At 42.3% G+C, this 18,190-nt stretch overlaps 1 protein-coding gene across 1 annotated transcript; it reads left to right on the forward strand.

Moving 5' to 3' along the window:
* Positions 1–13,370: 13,370 nt before the first annotated feature.
* LOC123143772 (eukaryotic initiation factor 4A-like) lies at positions 13,371–17,584 on the forward strand. Its single transcript, XM_044562757.1, has 5 exons — positions 13,371–13,652; positions 14,633–14,705; positions 14,801–14,907; positions 15,793–16,223; positions 16,695–17,584. Exons 2-5 carry the CDS (start codon positions 14,635–14,637, stop codon positions 17,328–17,330), a joined length of 1,245 nt encoding a protein of 414 aa, XP_044418692.1. The 5' UTR covers positions 13,371–13,652; positions 14,633–14,634; the 3' UTR covers positions 17,331–17,584.
* The last annotated feature ends 606 nt before the right edge of the window (positions 17,585–18,190 follow it).

Genomic DNA, 18,190 nt, shown 5'->3' on the forward strand with positions numbered 1-18,190 from the left:
GAGTTGCTTAGGATTTATCGAGAATTTGCCAAAATGCAATAAAATATGCTATGCAATGATGATCTAATGTATAACATTCCAAATTGAAAATTTGGGATGTTACAGTATGCCACGTATCGCACATTGTCAAAAAGTAATGCGGTGGACCTTCTTTAACATGTGTTAAAAAAACAAGGACCTTGAGGTTAAATTAGCTGAGGGAATGGGGCATTTCGGTCATTTAACCGAAATGACCCATCCCATCACCTAATTTAACATCGACACAACTTCCCATCCAGTCACCCATCCGATGGCTGCTCCAGCCTGAGCACACTTAACTTGGTAGTTTTCTTACATGAGCTACTGGTGGAACAGCTAGTCCTTGCTGATAGGAATGCCTCTTCTCACCCTTATGGTGTATCCGGATGACCGCCCATCCCACAATGGCCAATAGATGTTGTGTAGACAGAGCATATCACATACGTCTTATTAGAAGCAATCGTCCGCGTTATTATCGGTCTTCGCACACATTTCTGATTACAGACCTGTTTGCCGCGTATCACACACATCTTGTTATATTGAACCGTTGCTGTTCTTTTGCCTAATCACAAACAGTTCATCCGAGTGAACCGTATGTTGTACATCGCACACACCTTTGATCTGGCTGACCGTTTCTTTTGTGTTGCCAAATCACAAACAGTTCATCCGAGTGAACCGTATGATGTGTATCACACACGCCTCCATCTGGCTGCCCATTTCTTTTGTTCGTCCTCATCGCAAATAGTTCATTGAACTGAACCGTATGCCCTTCATCGCACTCGCAACTAAAACCTGAACCGTGTTTGATGCATCCGTCATCGCAAACGTTTTACACATTTCTGACGGTTTTCATACAACACCGTTTGCGATTATGGCCTCACACACAGTTTCTCGAAGGGTCTCTGATCATAGTGTCGCGTTAGCAGCATCCTACTGTAGTGAAGGGTTGCCATTTGTACGGGTTCGGTGACCGCCCTCAAGGATCCCTTAGTGGAATCACGGCATCTTGCATTGTGCGAGGGCGCGAGGAGATTACGGTGGCCCTAGTGGCTTCTTGGGGAGCATTGTGCCTCCACACCGCTCCAAATAGAGATTAGCATCTGCAAGGGTGTGAACTTCGGGATACATCGTCGTCTCCGCGTGCCTCGGTTATCTCTTACCCGAGCCCTTTACTTATGCACTTTACTTTGTGATAGCCATATTGTTTCTTGTCATATATCTTGCTATCACCTAGTAGTTTATCTTGCTTAGCATAAGTTGTTGGTGCACATAGGTGAGCCTAGTTGTTGTAGGTTTTGTGCTTGACAAATTAACCGCTAGGTTTATTCCGCATTTGTTCAAGCCTAAACCGTAATTTTTTTAAAGCGCCTATTCACCCCCCCTCTAGGCGACATCCTAGATCTTTCAATTGGTATCAAAGCCTCGTCTCTCCTTTTAGGGCTTAACCGCCTAGAGAGTAAGGATGTCTACTAGGGTTTAGGATTCTCTGACACTCTTAGTTTCGATGGCACAAATTTTGATGTTTGGGTAATTCGCATGCTTAATCTCTTTAGGGTCATGGACCCAAATTTAGAGAGAATTGTAGGTATGGGTTTTTCTCCTCCAAAGGATCCCCAAATATTATCTTTAGAGAATGAGAAAAACTCTTATCTCAATGCTCAAGCTTCTAATGTGCTTTTCGATGCTTTGAGCAATGTAGTTATATTTCAACTCATGTCGTTCCGGGATGTTCATGAGTTATGGACAAAGCTTCAAGATAAATATGGTGTGTCCGATTTGTGGGGATGATTGTTCTCCCTCCACCTCCGGCTGTGTTGCCTTATCAACTTCTTCTACTTCACCTACATGTGGATTGCCACAAGGTAATGCTATGGTGAGTAGTGTTGGTCATTGTAATGATGATAGTGTGCTTGTTCTTGGTGATCCTTCATCATTATCTTATTGCAATGGTCTTTCTTTGGAATTTAACACTTCGAGCACCTTACATGTTTCACATGCTTGTGTTGATAGTCCTTGCATGTCATGTAGAAATTGCTTGCTCAAATCTCATGATGATATGCTTGTTATGACTTTTTGCCATGATAAAAATGTATCTATTTCCTCGAGTTGTTGTGCTAACAATGTAGAGGAAACTCAACACTCCATGGAACAAGATGTCGTCTTAAATGGTGCTTCAAGGGATCCTACATCATCATCTATTGCTTTATGCCTTATGGCTAAGGCTTCAAAGGTATCTCCTACTTTGAACGCCAATATGTCTCTTGATGATGATGTTAATGCTAATGATGATGAGATGAGGATAATGATGAAGAGAATGATAATGTTGCTTCCTTAAAAATTAAGGGAGAAATGATATTTAAAGCTCTTCATAAGAATAAAATTGCTCGTTACAACTTCCAAGAAATCATGTTTATTGCCATTGAGAGCAAGAAATACATTGAGGAGTTGGAATCTCATCTTGAGGAGCATGAGGTCACCATTGATAAAATGGAAGGTCATGAGCATGATTACGCTAATGAGATCGCGGACCTCTCTCAAGCTCTTGAATTTAAACAAACCACCAAGGAATCTCTTGAGGATACTTTTGCTCTAGAATTATCTAGAGTGAAGGAATCTCATGATAGAGCTCTTGAGGTGGCCAATGTTTTTAAACTAAAAATGCTAAGCTTGAAGTTGCTCATGCTAGACTCCTTGAGGATTTTGAGCACCTCAAAAATGGCTCAAGGGTCATTAAGGGTGAGCTCATCGAACTCACCAAGTCTCATGCTCAACTTGAAGCTTCTTATTTAAAAGAGCTTTCCAAGTTGTCCTCTCCTATTGTTGTAAATAATGATGCTTGTGCTACTAATTCTATTACTTGTGAAGCATCCATTTTGAAGGAGAATGTTGAGCTACGGGCTCAACTTGAGGTGCTATCTAGCAATTATGGGAAATTGGAAGAAAGTCATGAAAATCTCTCAAGCTCTCATGATGATCTTCTAGTATCCCATAATGTGCTAAAGATAGCTCATGAGGCCATGATTGCTAAGGTAACATCTAGTGAGCCTCATGTGGATACTAGCACCACTTCTAGTCAAAATACTATATTGCCATGTGCTAGTCCTTGTAATTCATCTACTCACAATGTTGGTACATCTTGTGATGAATTGCTTTCCTTGCCTTGTTGCTCTAATGATGAAGCTTATACTTCCTCTAGTACTTGTATTGAGACTAAGCATGTAGAGGAAATCAAAGAGCTCAAGGCCCAAGTCACTTCTTTGAAGAAAGACTTGGAAAAGAGTCATGAAGGGAAATCGACACTCAACAATATCTTGAGTGTGCAAAAATCCCCCACTGACAAAGGTGGACTTGGATTCAACTCCAATAAGAAGAACAAGTCCAAGATGAACAAAAAAAGGGCCAAGAACAAGTCAAGAATTCGGCCAAGATTGTTTGCTTCAAGTGCAAAGTAGAAGGGTGATATGTCTCCAACGTATCTATAATTTTTTATTGTTCCATGCTATTATATTATCTGTTTTGGATGTTTAATGGGCTTTATTATGCACTTTTATATTATTTTTGGGACTAACCTATTAACCGAAGGCCCAGTGCAAATTGCTGTTTTTTTTGCCTATTTCAGTGTTTCGCAGAAAAGGAATATCAAACAGAATCCAAACGGAATGAAACCTTCGCGAGGATCGTTTTTGGAACAAACGCAATCCAGGAGACTTGGAGTGGACGTCAAGGAAGCAACGAGGCAACCACGAGGTAGGGAGGCGCGCCCCCACCCTCGTGGGCCCCTCGTGGCTCCACCGACCTACTTCTTTCGTCTATATATACTTATATACCCTGAAAACATCCGAGAGCACCACGAAACCCTATTTCCACTGCCGCAACCTTCTGTACCCGTGAGATCTCATCTTGGGGCAATCGATCATGGAGGGCTTCTACATCAACACCATAGCCTCTCCAATGATGTGTGAGTAGTTTACCACAGACCTTCGGGTCCATAGTTATTAACTAGATGGCTTCTTCTCTCTCTTTGGATCTCAATACAAAGTTCTCCTCGATCTTCTTGGAGATCTATTCGATGTAATTCTTTTTGCGGTCTGTTTGTCGAGATCCGATGAATTGTGGGTTTATGATCAAGATTATCTATGAACAATATTTGATTCTTCTCTGAATTCTTATATGCATGATTTAATATCTTTGCAAGTCTCTTCGAATTATCAGTTTGGTTTGGCCTACTAGATTGATCTTTCTTGCCATGGGAGAAGTGCTTAGCTTTGGGTTCAATCTTGCGGTGTCCTTTCCCAGTGACAGCAGGGGCAGCAAGGCACGTATTGTATTGTTTCCATCGAGGATAAAAACATGGGGTTTATATCATATTGCTTGAGTTTATCCCTCTACATCATGTCATCTTGCCTAATGCATTACTCTGTTCTTATGAACTTAATACTCTAGATGCATGCTGGATAGTGGTCGATGTGTGGAGTAATAGTAGTAGATGCAGAATCGTTTCGGCCTACTTGTCACGGACGTGATGCCTATATACATGATCATGCCTAGATATTCTCATAACTATGCGCTTTTCTATCAATTGCTCGACAGTAATTTGTTCACCCACCGTAGAATATGCTATCTTGAGAGAAGCCACTAGTGAAACCTATGGCCCCGGGCCTATCTTCCATCATATTAATCTCCCGTCAACTAGCTATTTCTGTCGCCATTTATTTTTGCAATCTTTACTTTCCAATCTATACAACAAAAATACCAAAAATATTTATCCTATTATCTTTATCAGATCTCACTTTTGCAAGTGGCCGTGAAGGGATTGACAACCCCTTTATTGTGTTGGTTGCAAGGTTCTTGATTGTTTGTGCAGGTACGAGGGACTTGCATGTAGTCTCCTACTGGATTGATACCTTGGTTCTCAAAAACTGAGGGAAATACTTACGCTACTTTGTTGCATCACCCTTTCCTCTTCAAGGGAAAACCAACGCATGCTCAAGAGGTAGCAAAGGGCATCATGTTAGATCTTGCCCATTGAAGAAGAAGCCCATTAGTGACAAGCAACAAGGGAAGCGACCACAAGTTCACTCTCATGCTCAACCTCAAGTTGAAGAAAGGCCTCTTCCCAAGAAAACTCAAGCTAATCCTTCTCAAGTTGAGAAATCAAGTGAGAAGAAAGTGAAGAGTAGACGTTGCTACCTATGTCATGAGAAAGGTCACCTTGCTTCCTCATGCACTATTGGTAACTTATCCAACCCAATTATTATTGATGATATCTATTCTCTTGGGAAGGATAAGGTTGGCAATGTGTTTGCCAAGTTTCTTGGTACTCAAAGTGGTTTCAAGCAAAGAACCATTTGGGTTGCCAAGCCTATTGTGACTAACCTCTTAGGACCCAACTTGGTTTGGGACCAACAAGCTCAAACTTGATCAATATGTGTTGTTGGAGGGCATTGGAGACTTGGCTACATTATGAAGAATTAAGGGGACTTCATCATTCCTATTGTATCAAGCCAAGTCAATTGGGTTATCAAGTTTCTATACTATATCCAATGTGCCTCCTTCCGGTAACTTGTACTTGAATTGTTTACATTGAAAGTTACTTGCCCCTTTGCATGTTTTGGTTTTGTTCCTTGCATGTGTTTGTATATGTTGTGTCTCCAAATTGCTTATCTTCAGTAATCAAGTATGTGTATGTTGGTTTGCACTTCATGTACATGTGTGTCATACGTTGAGCCTTTGTGCATCTTGTTTGTATCTTAGTTGGCTCTTGTGAGAGATTAATGGAATATCCCATTGTGGGGGAGTGACGTGCTTTGTGCACCTCACAATCCTATAAATGTGTGTACATGAGTAATACCATCTAGTATTGATATTACAAGATTATCTAGTCTCTATATGGTATGTCTTCTCATGAGAAATTCAAATTCGAAATAGTCCATTAATTATCTCTTGTTGGATCCTCTTATTGCCTCTTGTTAAGTTTTTATTGGTATCACATTATGGGGGAGTAATATGCTATGTGCATATTACAAGCCTAGAAAATGTGTACATTTGAGATATTGTCACCTAGAATTGATATTGTAAATTATCTTGTTCCTAGGTGGCATGTTAGCTCTACAAGTTGCAATTTGCTTTTTGTTTGGTGTGAAGATGATGTCGGATATCCTTGCTATCTACCACCAGGAATTATTTCCAAATACTTCTTGTCTTTTGACAATTGGTACTCACTTATGTGTGGTAGAAATTATTGATCATCTCCACGTTGGTGTTTGCTTCTTATTTCCTTTTCTCTTGCCAAGGAATTTATCAACTCCCTTTGTCTTCCATACCACTTGTGGATCTTGTTAATCTCTTGACCTTGTCTAGTGTTTTCTAGATATAGTGAAAGTGGTGATCCCACCTTGTGCATTTTGTATTCAAATGCAAATTCTCTATAATGCACTAGTCTTGGGGGAGCTATCCTATTTTCTATAGAACACTCATCTTGTGGTCCTTATCAAGTGTGTGTTGGTGGAACGCAAACTGTTTCTTTTTGGTACTTTGTGCCATCATGAAACTTTGTAGAGAGCTTGGTTTGTTTGGAACCATTCTCTTTTTTGGGGGTTTGACATCTTTCTTTCTGTGTGTATCAATGGATATCTCATTCCTTGATGTATCTTTCAGTTGATATCCTCCAAGTGATGATTTATTCTTTTGGTATCTTTTCTTCACTTGGTATTTCTTTGTCAATTGGTATCGGTTCTTGAAAGTATTGAGCATGCATATTAACTTCATGTAGTCTCTTTGGCATGCTTTCTTTCATTTACCCAATATATAGGGGAAACTCCACCAAGTCTCAAATTGGATGAGATGTGCATGAAATTCATTTTCATATCTATATGCACATATTTATGTGGAGTTTGTCCTATGCATTGTTGGTTCTCTAACTCTCTGGTCCCAATGAGGTTGGGTACCATTTTGTTTGTATTGTTGTTCTAGGAACAATTGGAGATACATTGGATGCTCGGCTCACTCACAAGGAAGGTGGTGTCACCATGAGCTTATTGGAGTCAAGCTAGGATGCTCAATGAACTACTATTTACTACCTTCAATTGGTTTTTTCTACATCCTTCCAATGATATCTCGGTAACAAGTATCTTTTCATGCATTATTTTCTTGCATTCAACCTTGTGTAGGTTGCATCTTGGCATGCTATTCATTCCATCTTGTGATACTTGTTTCCTTTCTCAAAGCATCTCAACGATAATCTCATGTTGCTAGTTGTGATGTCTTTGATGGTTGTGTGGTAGGGATTCATTTATATACAATAAGACCATATCTAGCCATGTGCTATGCTTCCAAGCACTTATCTTATTGGTATATGTATGACTTCCTTTTGGATATCTTGTTCCTTCGTGTTGTAACTATTTCGGGTGCACATCCTTCATTGTAGATATATATCATCATGATTTCGTCTACCTAGAACCTTATACACTTGAGAGAAGTTGCATATCTAGATGATATCCTTTCTTTCACGTCCACCTTGCCTTTCTTATGTTATTTCTTTGGTGGCTCTGTGAAAGTGTGTGCCATGAGTGCGGGTCATATATCATTGCATCTTGATGCACTCTGTTGTGGTGAAGATATTGTTTTCTCTTGCTTGTCTTGATGAGGCTTTTTCCATTTCGATTGGTATCCCTCCTCTTGACAAAGCTGTCATTTTCTTTCTTCACCATGGGTTGTCACAAGTGTTGGTTATTCATTGTGCATTTTTAGTGTGCTTGTGAACCCTTTTGCTTGGTGTGTGTGTGGGGAGGACATGTCATGCACCTTGTATCTCCACTATCCAAGACTATGTTGATGCTTAATGCTCATCCCTATATTAGTCTTCTCAAGTGCTTTGCCATGACTCACACACATCGGTTTTGGTTGAGCCTATTCTTAAGTTGCCTCTTTTACATGTTGCTCAACCATTTGTTTGTTGCAAGTGCTAGGCTTTGTTTCCTACTTGCCCACTTGCACTTGTTGTGAGTTTCTACTGATTTTCAGGGAGTGATTATCCTATTTTTGTGCACTTGGTATCCTAATGCAAATATTCTAAGGAGCGCACAAATCATGGGGAGCTTCACTAGTGTCTTTAGAACACTCCCTTGCTCTCTTGGACTTGTCGTGAGGTTCTATTGATCTTGGGGGAGTGACGATCCTATTTTGTGCTCGTTGTATTCAATTACAAAACTAAATTGTGCACAAATCATGGGGAGCTTCTCTAGTTTCTCTAGAACACTCCTTTGCTCATATCATAATTTCTTTTATTCATGTGGCACGTAGGATCATTGGTCTAGTTGGTTCAATTGGTATCTGTCGATTGCTTGCTTCAATTGGTATCTTTTAATTGCTTGATTGCTTGTGTCTCTCTTTGTTATGTCTTTGTGGCATATCATTCTTTAGCAATCTTTGTGCCTCAATATAGTTTGTCTTCCTCCAAGTATTTACCTTTGGATATGTGTATGACATTCCACTCTCTTGTTGAGAAATACACAATTTATGGAGGAACACTCTCTATATTGGCCTTCTGAGCTTTTCGCCCATTTTGGCAATCGATGCCAATGGGGGAGAAGTTTCAGAGAGTTTTGTGGAGAAGTTTTCAGAGTTTTGCATTGCTTTTGTTTTGTTCCTAAGCATTTGCATCTCTTACTCATGCATCATTGGTTGTTGCATTGCATGGTGATGCATAATTCCTTATATAAACTCTCTTGAAAGTGATTGTCATCAATTACCAAAATAGGGGAGATTGAAAGAACACGCGGTGCCAACATGCTTGGTTTTGGTAATTGATGACAATCTCTATGGACTAATGGTTGCATTGAGTTATATTTGAAGGTTTTGTCCATAGGCTTTTCTTGGAGTACATGTGTTGGTTTCAAGGAGAGTTTGTGTCGACCAAGGTGCTATTCAAGGAATTACCTAAAGTTTGGTCTTGTGAGAGGTTGATCAAGACTAAGTCAAAGAGTGAATCAAGTTGATCAACACACAAATTGTAGAAGATGTACCGAGAGGGATCAAGTGATCACATGGTATGGTAAGCATTGTCAATTACGCTTTATGTACTACCCCGTGGTCTTCGTGAGAGTTCTTTGTGGGGTTAGGTTGCGGTGTGCAAGTTCAAGTGATGCATCACGAAGAGATCAAGTGCTTGAAGCTTGCCGTCCATTGTAGTGACAATGGACTTGTGAAGATGTGCCGAAGAGTGGCTCACCCATAGTGGATTATGGGGGAGCAATCATCGAGTCTTCATCGAGCCAACGCAATCAAGAAAGGTGGTCCAACTTGAGGGAGTCAAGATCGTCATCATATAGCTCAAGTGGACTTCGTGCAAGGCAAAGGTTTTCCCTTGATAGGTCTTCTATTTTACCGGTCTCATGGTGGTAGTTGGGAGACCGGGTTATAGGATCGATTTCCGTACTATCAAGGGGGGCTCTCGATGAGTAGCTTGATCGTATCATTCTTAGAGAGCTCAAACCATTGCATGCTTGCATCATCTTTCTTGGTTCTTGTTTGGTTTTCTCCTAATGAGATTTGGAGCTTATGGTCATCTTCTTGACAAGCTCGAGTTCATCGAAAACGGAGTTCACATGCTTCTTCTATTGCGTTTTCGGTGTTGGAGGTTTTACCGGTCTTATTCGAGGAAGGGTTCTCACCAGTTTCTTATGGGCCTTTTCTAATTTGCTTCTTATTGGTATTTCTATCAAGATTGTGTTAGCCCTTGTCGCTAGCTTTCCAACAAACTTGGTTTCGTTGAATTCAGAGTCCGTTTACAGAAGTTGTGTCAGTTTTGGTGTCCTTATAAAAGCTGCAGCGGTACTACTGCTCGTGGGAGCGGTACTACCGCTTGGAGGGGATGTAATTTTTTACTACGGCTCTTGGGAGCGGTACTACCGCTTGGAGCAGTACTACCGCAACTACTTCCGCTTCGGACCAAAAACTCGTCACAAGTCCAGCGATGGTAGGCACGGATGTATTTTTTTAGTACCGCTCGCAAGCAGTAGTACCGCTACCCTTTGAGGTAGTACCGTGAGGATGAGCGGTAGTACCGCTCTGTGCGGGCTGTGAGCATAACGGTTGGATATTCCCCCACCTATAAAAGGGGGGCTTCTTCCCCAATGAACCTTATCCTTTGAGCTCGTGTTCTTCCCCCATTGTTGATCTTCTTCGAGCTTGCTATCTCTCAATCCCTCCATGGATTCTTGCTAGTTTTTGGGGGAAAGGAGAGAGGAGATCTAGATCCACATTTCCACCCATCACTTTCTCCTCTATGTGAGGGGAACCCCTTGGATCTAGATCTTGGAGTTCTTGGTGTTCTCCTTCTTGTTCTTCCTCTCATTTTCCTCCCTAGCATTAGTTGCTTTGGTGGATTTGGGAGAGAAGGACTTGGGCATTATGAGTGCCCTTGCCATTGCATTTGGTGCATCGGTTTGAGTTCTCCACGGCGATACGTGGAAGTTACAAGTTGAGAAGCTTATTACTCTTGGGTGCTTGGTACCCTTGAGCTTGTTCCTCTTGGGTGCTTGGGCGCCCTAGACGGTTGGTGGTGTTCGGAGCACAATCATTGTGGTGCAAAGCTCCGGGCAAGTGTCGGGGTCTCCGATTAGGTTGTGGAGACCGCCTCGAGCAATTTGATGGGTACCGGTGACTGCCCCCAAGGTTTGCGAAAGTGTACGGGTTCGGTGACCGCCCCCAAGGGTTGCCATTTGTACGGGTTCGTTGACCGCCCTCAAGGGTCCCTTAGTGGAATCACGACATCTTGCATTGTGCGAGGGCGTGAGGAGATTACGATGGCCCTATTGGATTCTTGGGGAGCATTGTGCCTCCACACCGCTCCAAACGGAAATAGCATCCGCAACGGTGTGAACTTCGGGATACATCGTCGTCTCCGCGTGCCTCGGTTATCTCTTACCCGAGCCCTTTACTTATGCACTTTACTTTGTGATAGCCATATTGTTTCTTGTCATATATCTTGCTATCACCTAGTAGTTTATCTTGCTTAGCGTAAGTTGTTGGTGCACATAGGTGAGCCTAGTTGTTATAGGTTTTGTGCTTGACAAATTAACCGCTAGGTTTATTCCGCATTTGTTCAAGCCTAAACCGTAATTTTTTTAAAGCGCCAATCCCCCATCATCATCCCCCTCTCTTGAAAAGGAGTCATCCTCGACTCTACCTGATCGTCACACAAAAGAAAGTAGGGCAATACCAAATCATAATGCAAAGGTTTCATGATATTGTGAAAGTTAGTTTTCAACTTTGCTATGTTATGGACGATGCAAACATGATGTTTTGTTCGACTTAGGAGTTTTTTCCAGCAAATATTTCCATGGAGCTCAAATTTATAACTAACTATGAGCATGTCCATATCATCCTTGCCACTATACTATCAATGGGAATGAATATAACATGGGCTACTTTCTGGTTGACGGTATCTATCATGCGCGAGCTACCTCCGTAAAGACCATCTCCGGCCCAATTGGCCAAAAAAGTCTCACTTTGCCCAGAAACAAGAAGCAGCTAGAAAGGATGTTGAGAGGCATCTAGAGTTCTGCAGTTGTTCGTGGACCTGCTAAGCAATGGGATCCGAGGATCTTGTGTGAGGTGATGACATGCTGTGTGATTATGCACAACATGATCGTCGAGGATAAGGGTGAGGATACTGCCGCGGGTCTTGAATTTGAGAATATGAGTGATACTATCAAACTTCTAGACCAGAATCTAGCCACATTTGATGAGTTTGTTTAAATACATTAACATATTCGGCATCGAGCAACTCATGAGCAACCGAACAGATATCTGATTGAACATCTGTGGGAGGTTAAAGAGGACACCATTGCTGGAGTGTAATATTTAAATCAGAACTCCAACTGCATTTGTTTTTTTAGCTAAACTAGAACTAGATATGCGACTATTTTGAGCGTGCAGATGTATGCAGACTTTAAAATAATTGGGGACGGATGTATGCAGCTAGCTTTGGATGACCGACTTCCGCATCATTGTCCGCAGACTCTACTGGAGGGTCTTTTTTCCTTTAGTCCCTGGGACTAAAAAAAATCTAGTCCCTTGCAACCAAACACCACCTAACTCTATATGTTGAGAAGGATAGTGACAAACAATTTGGTTTACTAAAGATGTACTCTCTCTGTTCCTAAATATTTGTCCTTTTAGTTATTTTGATGAAATACCACATACGGATGTATATAGACATATTTTAGAGTGTAGATTAACTCATTTTGCTCCGTATGTAGTCGCTTGTTGAAATCTCTAGAAAAACAAATATTTAGAAACGAAGGGAGTACATAAGTGCAATGTGAGACCTTCATGTAATTTTCATTATGTTTAAGTTTGAGGTGTCTTTTACTTCTGATGAACTTTTGTAGTAGATCAAGATATTTTTCGCAACAATAAGTAAATTACAGTGATACATCGATTACTTATTTTATACTTAAACTAGGTATATTCCAGTTGCCATGAAGGTCAATTTTTTTATAACACGCTAAAAAGACCATACGAGAGGGAAATGCATTGGAGCTGTTAGGTGTCACACACCCTATATGAATATAATATTAGAAAGAACCAATTGTTTTTAAAAAAATCTGAAATCTTGGGATATCAAACATGGTGCCCATTCTACCCCCACGTTTTAGTTTCATGAGGAATGGATGCCCGTAGTATCCGCGACGAAGAAAATACAGCATCCATGTTTGATTTTCAAAAAAATTAGATATTTTTTAAAATCTCCTGGTATTTTATACGTAATACTTATATTAATATAGGGGTGTGTGTGGCACCCCATACAAGACATACAACCAGTAATCAACGGTTGGGGGCATGTTCCTTGGGGGCCAAGTTCTTTGGTACCTTGGCGTGGCTAGAAGTTTAGCTGTAGGCGCGTGGGCTACATTAATCAACCAAAAATCAAGCACGCGGTGAGCTGTACGCGGCAGATCCGTCGTGTGCGCCACCACGTTCACACGGCTGCATCCAGGAGACGTGTCCAGTTCAATATACTTTCAGTAATAAAAAAACATAATAATGCTCTTGCCAAAACAATACAAGGAAATAAAATACTCGTGTTATTGGAAAGAACAGAATCGCAGGAAGAACAGAGCTCGTCTTCACAGAAAACTTGGCTCGCAAGGATGCGAGCCGCGGTGCCAACTCTTCTGCTGCTTTTTTTTAAGGAAAGAGAGAAATTAGCGGGGACATAAAAAGGGCCGGGAGGCGGGCCGCCGGGGCCCAACTACCCAAACCAAACCCAAAGCCCACGAGAGCCACCACAGAGGAGAAAGAGAAACCCTACTCGTCCCCCGCAGAGAGAGTCTCGAGACGAGACGCGAGACGAGAGAGGGGCAGAGAGGGGAACGAGTCGAGGCGCGCGCCGCTTCCGTCGGGGACCAATATAAGCCGGCTTTCTCTCTCCTTCTCCCTACAGCCCACCAAACCCTCGCTCTTCCCACCGCAGGAAGAGAGCTCCTCTCCCCTCCCCGCCCCCACCGCCTCCGCCGACGAACCGATCGGATCCGGGACACGATCTCGGATTCGCTCGGCAGATCAGCGCGCACCAGCCCCCAAGCCTCCGGATCCTCCTTCGTCGTCCTCCCCACCGCAAGCTTCAGGTAACGTCTCCGGAGAGATCTCTCCTCCGCTTTTTTTGCTCTCCGTGTGGTTGGCGGCGTCCGTTCGTGCTCGATCGATCGATCTGGGCCGGGGGCGTGTCTGGTTTCGTAACGGATCGATCTGGGTCTGTTTAGTTCCGTTGCGGGACTGGATCTGGGGCGGGACTGGAAGATTTTTTCCCGGGCGTTTGCGGGAGGGGATTGATCTCGAGATTCGTCTATTTAGGTTCCGCTGCCTCGGTCTCGAGAATTTTGTAGCTTCATGCGCGATTTAGTTTACTGCTATTTTAGCTGTCTTGTGGGTTAGATAGATTTAGGCTAGGTTGTTGATGATGATTTCGTTTTACAAGTCTAATGGTCTGCGCTGCGTACTGTGGACTGGGGGACTGTGCATCCGTTACTTCGTTTGGTTAGGTACACTGTTTACTTTTGTTAGTTGTGACCGGTGTGAACCAGTACCTGGGAACATACATCTTGAGTAGTGTTCTGCGTCCCATAATGGGGGAAGAATCGTGGAAAGTACATGTACTTGTTGAACTTGAGTGCTAGGTTCTATTGGCTTTGCATTTGATGCCTATAATTATTGCATGTGCATGTAATCCTTCAGAGTTAGGTACACTGTTTGTGTTGTTAGTTGTGACCTATCATCTATGTGAACTACACAAACGTGTTGAGAGTAGTGTCTCAGGAATCATGGAAAGGTATTGGCTTGCTTTTTTTTGCCTCCAGTTATTGCTGGCCATGTGTCCTGCATACTGCTTACCTGACTAGGTTGTCAAGTTTGCATTGTTGCTTAATGTGAGGTGCAATCTTGTTGATTTGATTGGTTTCTTTTCCTGTTTAAATAAAACATCATCTGGGATTTGTGTCCACTTAAGTGGGATAGTCTAATGCTATTATGTATGCAATCAATGGTTGTTTGGTACCAGAATTCCTGTTATTGCTTTCTGTTAACATGCTCCTGTTTTTGTTTAACACAGCCATGGCAGGAATGGCACCAGAGGGTTCCCAGTTTGATGCTAAGCAGTATGACAGCAAGATGACCGAGTTACTGTAAGTCAGCTCTACCAATTTATTGTCTCAGCCTTTGGGGGCCATGTGAAGCTCTCCTTTTTTGCTCAACAGATTGCATGATTATGAATATGCAGGAACCAAGGTGACACCGGGGAGTTTTTCACCTCGTATGATGAGGTGCACGAAAGTTTTGATGACATGGGCCTCCAAGAGAACCTTCTTAGAGGCATCTACGCTTATGGTATACTTCCATCAGATTGCAGTCTCATATTCCATAGCCCTTGATAGCAGCGCTGCTGCATTTTAACTTTGGGAAACATCTGTTCTTGCTAGTGTTTTGGGTTACCTGTTTTAATCTACATGACCTGCCTTTCTTCTGTATAAACCATTTTCTGTGTGATGGGAGGACATCCGAGTCCTCTTGCTTTATGCGGAGCAAGCTTTCCATGCTTGTATATTCCTAAGCAAACGTCACAAAGTGAGCCCCCTGATGTTGAGGTTTCCCTAGGGTTTCATCCACCAGATGGCAGTTTCATATTCCATTGCCCTTGATAGCAGCATTGCTGCAGTTAAACTTTGGGAATTGCCATGAGACGCACATCTTTTATTGCGTGCATTTCATTTCAAACACATTCTTATGCATATGTTAATGGATCACATGTTTTGGTTTGCACATTGTGCTATTTTCTGTGTAAACTACTTTCTGTGTGATGGGAGGACATCCGAGTCCTCTTGCCTTACTTGGAGCAAACTTTCCATGTTTGTATATTCCGAAGCAAACGTCACAAAGTGAGCCTTCTGATGTTGAGGTTCCCCTCGGGTTTCCTCCACCAGATGGCAGTCTCATATTCCATCGCCCTTGATAGCAGCATTGCTGCAGTTAAACTTTGGGAATTGCCATGAGACGCACATCTTTTATTGTTATTCATTTCGAATGCACACTTGTGCCTTGTAGCCAATAGATTGCATGTTTTGTGTTGCACATTATTTTTTTTCTCTCTATAAAAACAGCTTCCTTTGTGGTGTGAGCATGAGTTTTGTTTGCATGCAGCGAAATCCTGTTCTTTTCACACCCTTCAACAATATAGTTTGGTCATCTTACAAATACAAACACTTCTATTTGTAGGTTTTGAGAAGCCATCAGCCATTCAGCAAAGAGGAATTGTTCCCTTCTGCAAGGGTCTTGATGTGATTCAGCAAGCTCAGTCTGGAACAGGAAAAACTGCCACCTTCTGTTCTGGAATCTTGCAGCAGCTTGACTATGGATTGGTTGAGTGCCAGGCATTGGTCCTTGCTCCGACCCGTGAGCTTGCACAGCAGATTGAGAAGGTCATGCGTGCTCTTGGTGACTACTTAGGTGTCAAGGTGCATGCATGTGTTGGTGGAACTTCTGTTCGTGAGGACCAAAGGATTCTTGCCAGTGGTGTGCATGTTGTTGTCGGCACACCTGGTCGTGTGTTCGATATGTTGCGCAGGCAATCCCTCCGTCCAGATAACATCAAGATGTTTGTGTTGGATGAAGCTGATGAAATGCTTTCACGTGGTTTCAAGGATCAGGTATACTTCTTAAGACATAATTACTTAGAATTCTGCACATTGTTATTACTATGCGTCCGTGTATAATATTTGACAGAACTGAAGTCAAACTAGTTGCTTAAAACTGAAGAAGCTTTTGTTTGCTCATGTTCATTCACATATGATATTATTTACTCCCTCCGTCCCATAATATAAGAGCTTTTTTGACAACACACTAGTGTAAAAAACGCTCTTATAATATGGGACGGAGGGAGTACAAGATAGTATTTCTATGGTAATAGTTGCAACTTGGTTCTTCATTATTTATACTATCATCTACAATTTATATTCTAAATGTAGAGTATTTGTCTTTTACATGCGTCATTATTTATAATCTCTTATTAATTAATTACTATTGATACACCAATTTATATTTCCTCTATGATTTGTACACCAATCACTGATCATGTTGCTTAATTAGCTTGAACTAACAGGCATTTTTATCTGTTGCAGATCTATGATATCTTCCAGCTTCTTCCATCAAAGATTCAGGTTGGGGTGTTCTCAGCAACCATGCCTCCTGAGGCCCTTGAGATAACCCGCAAGTTCATGAACAAGCCTGTGAGGATTCTTGTCAAGAGAGATGAGCTTACCCTTGAGGGTATCAAACAATTCTATGTCAATGTGGAGAAGGAAGAGTGGAAGCTGGATACACTCTGTGACCTGTACGAGACCCTGGCAATTACCCAGAGTGTCATCTTTGTGAACACCCGCCGCAAGGTGGACTGGCTCACCGACAAGATGAGGGGACGGGACCACACTGTCTCTGCCACGCACGGAGATATGGACCAGAACACTAGGGACATCATCATGAGGGAGTTCAGATCTGGATCTTCTCGTGTGCTCATCACCACCGACCTGCTGGCCCGTGGTATTGATGTGCAGCAAGTCTCCCTTGTCATCAACTATGACCTGCCGACTCAGCCTGAGAATTACCTCCATCGCATTGGTCGTAGTGGTCGGTTCGGGAGGAAGGGAGTTGCCATCAACTTTGTCACCCGTGAAGATGAGAGGATGCTGTTCGACATCCAGAAGTTCTACAACGTGGTCATTGAGGAGCTCCCGGCCAATGTCGCTGACCTTCTCTAGATTATATCTTAGGAATGCAGTAAGGTGCTTGATAAAGTTCGTTTTTGTTGAATATCTCCCAACTCTCAGTTTTGGAGTGGTAAGGTCTGGGTCTGTTTGAATCGTGGTTAAGGATGGTCTCTTGAGTTTTTTCCTGTTATGCAATGTCCGGAAATTTTTGTAGTGCGTAGGCTGTGCCATCTCCTGGGCTAGCTGGGATAGAGTGACTCTCATGGAGTATTTTACTTTTCGTTGTGAAGTTATTTTATTGCCCATCTGTTTTTGCATGGTCGAGCTAACATCTTTTTCCTTCTATCATGTCTGATCGATTAAAATTGAAACAGCGTTGTTCTGTCGTAGCAGCAGCGATTGGCTAGCCTAGAAAACGTAAGTTGCAGTAAAAATTGAAAATTGCTAAGTTGAAACTATGAAACTAGTATATGTTCAGTTTGAATTTGTGAAATTTAGGCTGTACAGAAAAATCATAGGTGGCAGCCACCGAGCGATGCATGCTAGAATCCGGGCGAGGCGTTGGCAGGATGGGGGAGTTTGTACGTGATGCTGAAGGGCAAAGGCGGTATATATTGCTGCTGATATGGGGATCAATTAGGGTGGCCTTCTCAATACAAGAGTTGGATCACCTTATGCTGCTGTCATTGAAGACATCTTGTTCTAGTTTTTTTTAGAGTAGCAGCACTTTATTCAGATAGCAACATCAGTATCACTGATAAGTTTAGGGATTAGAGCATTACAGCCGCCCTCAAAGGCCCGTGGACAATGACCGGGCGTCCCTCAAATTTTATAATTTACAACCACATCCTGTTTTCAAAACATCTGTTATATGCAGGGCTATGTACTGTCCGTCTTGCCGGCTGGACATC

The sequence above is a fragment of the Triticum aestivum genome, chromosome 6D (genome assembly GCF_018294505.1).
Source record: "Triticum aestivum cultivar Chinese Spring chromosome 6D, IWGSC CS RefSeq v2.1, whole genome shotgun sequence".
Taxonomy (NCBI): Eukaryota; Viridiplantae; Streptophyta; class Magnoliopsida; order Poales; family Poaceae; genus Triticum; species Triticum aestivum.

What these genes read in the sequence shown, in the direction of transcription:
- LOC123143772 (XM_044562757.1), top strand. Translation starts at nt 14,635, where the DNA reads ATGGCAGGAATGGCACCAGAGGGTTCCCAGTTTGATGCTAAGCAGTAT. An exon ending in AGCAAGATGACCGAGTTACT is followed by an intron (nt 14,706 to 14,800) that starts GTAAGTCAGCTC and finishes ATGAATATGCAG; the next exon opens with GAACCAAGGTGACACCGGGG. An exon ending in TAGAGGCATCTACGCTTATG is followed by an intron (nt 14,908 to 15,792) that starts GTATACTTCCAT and finishes TTCTATTTGTAG; the next exon opens with GTTTTGAGAAGCCATCAGCC.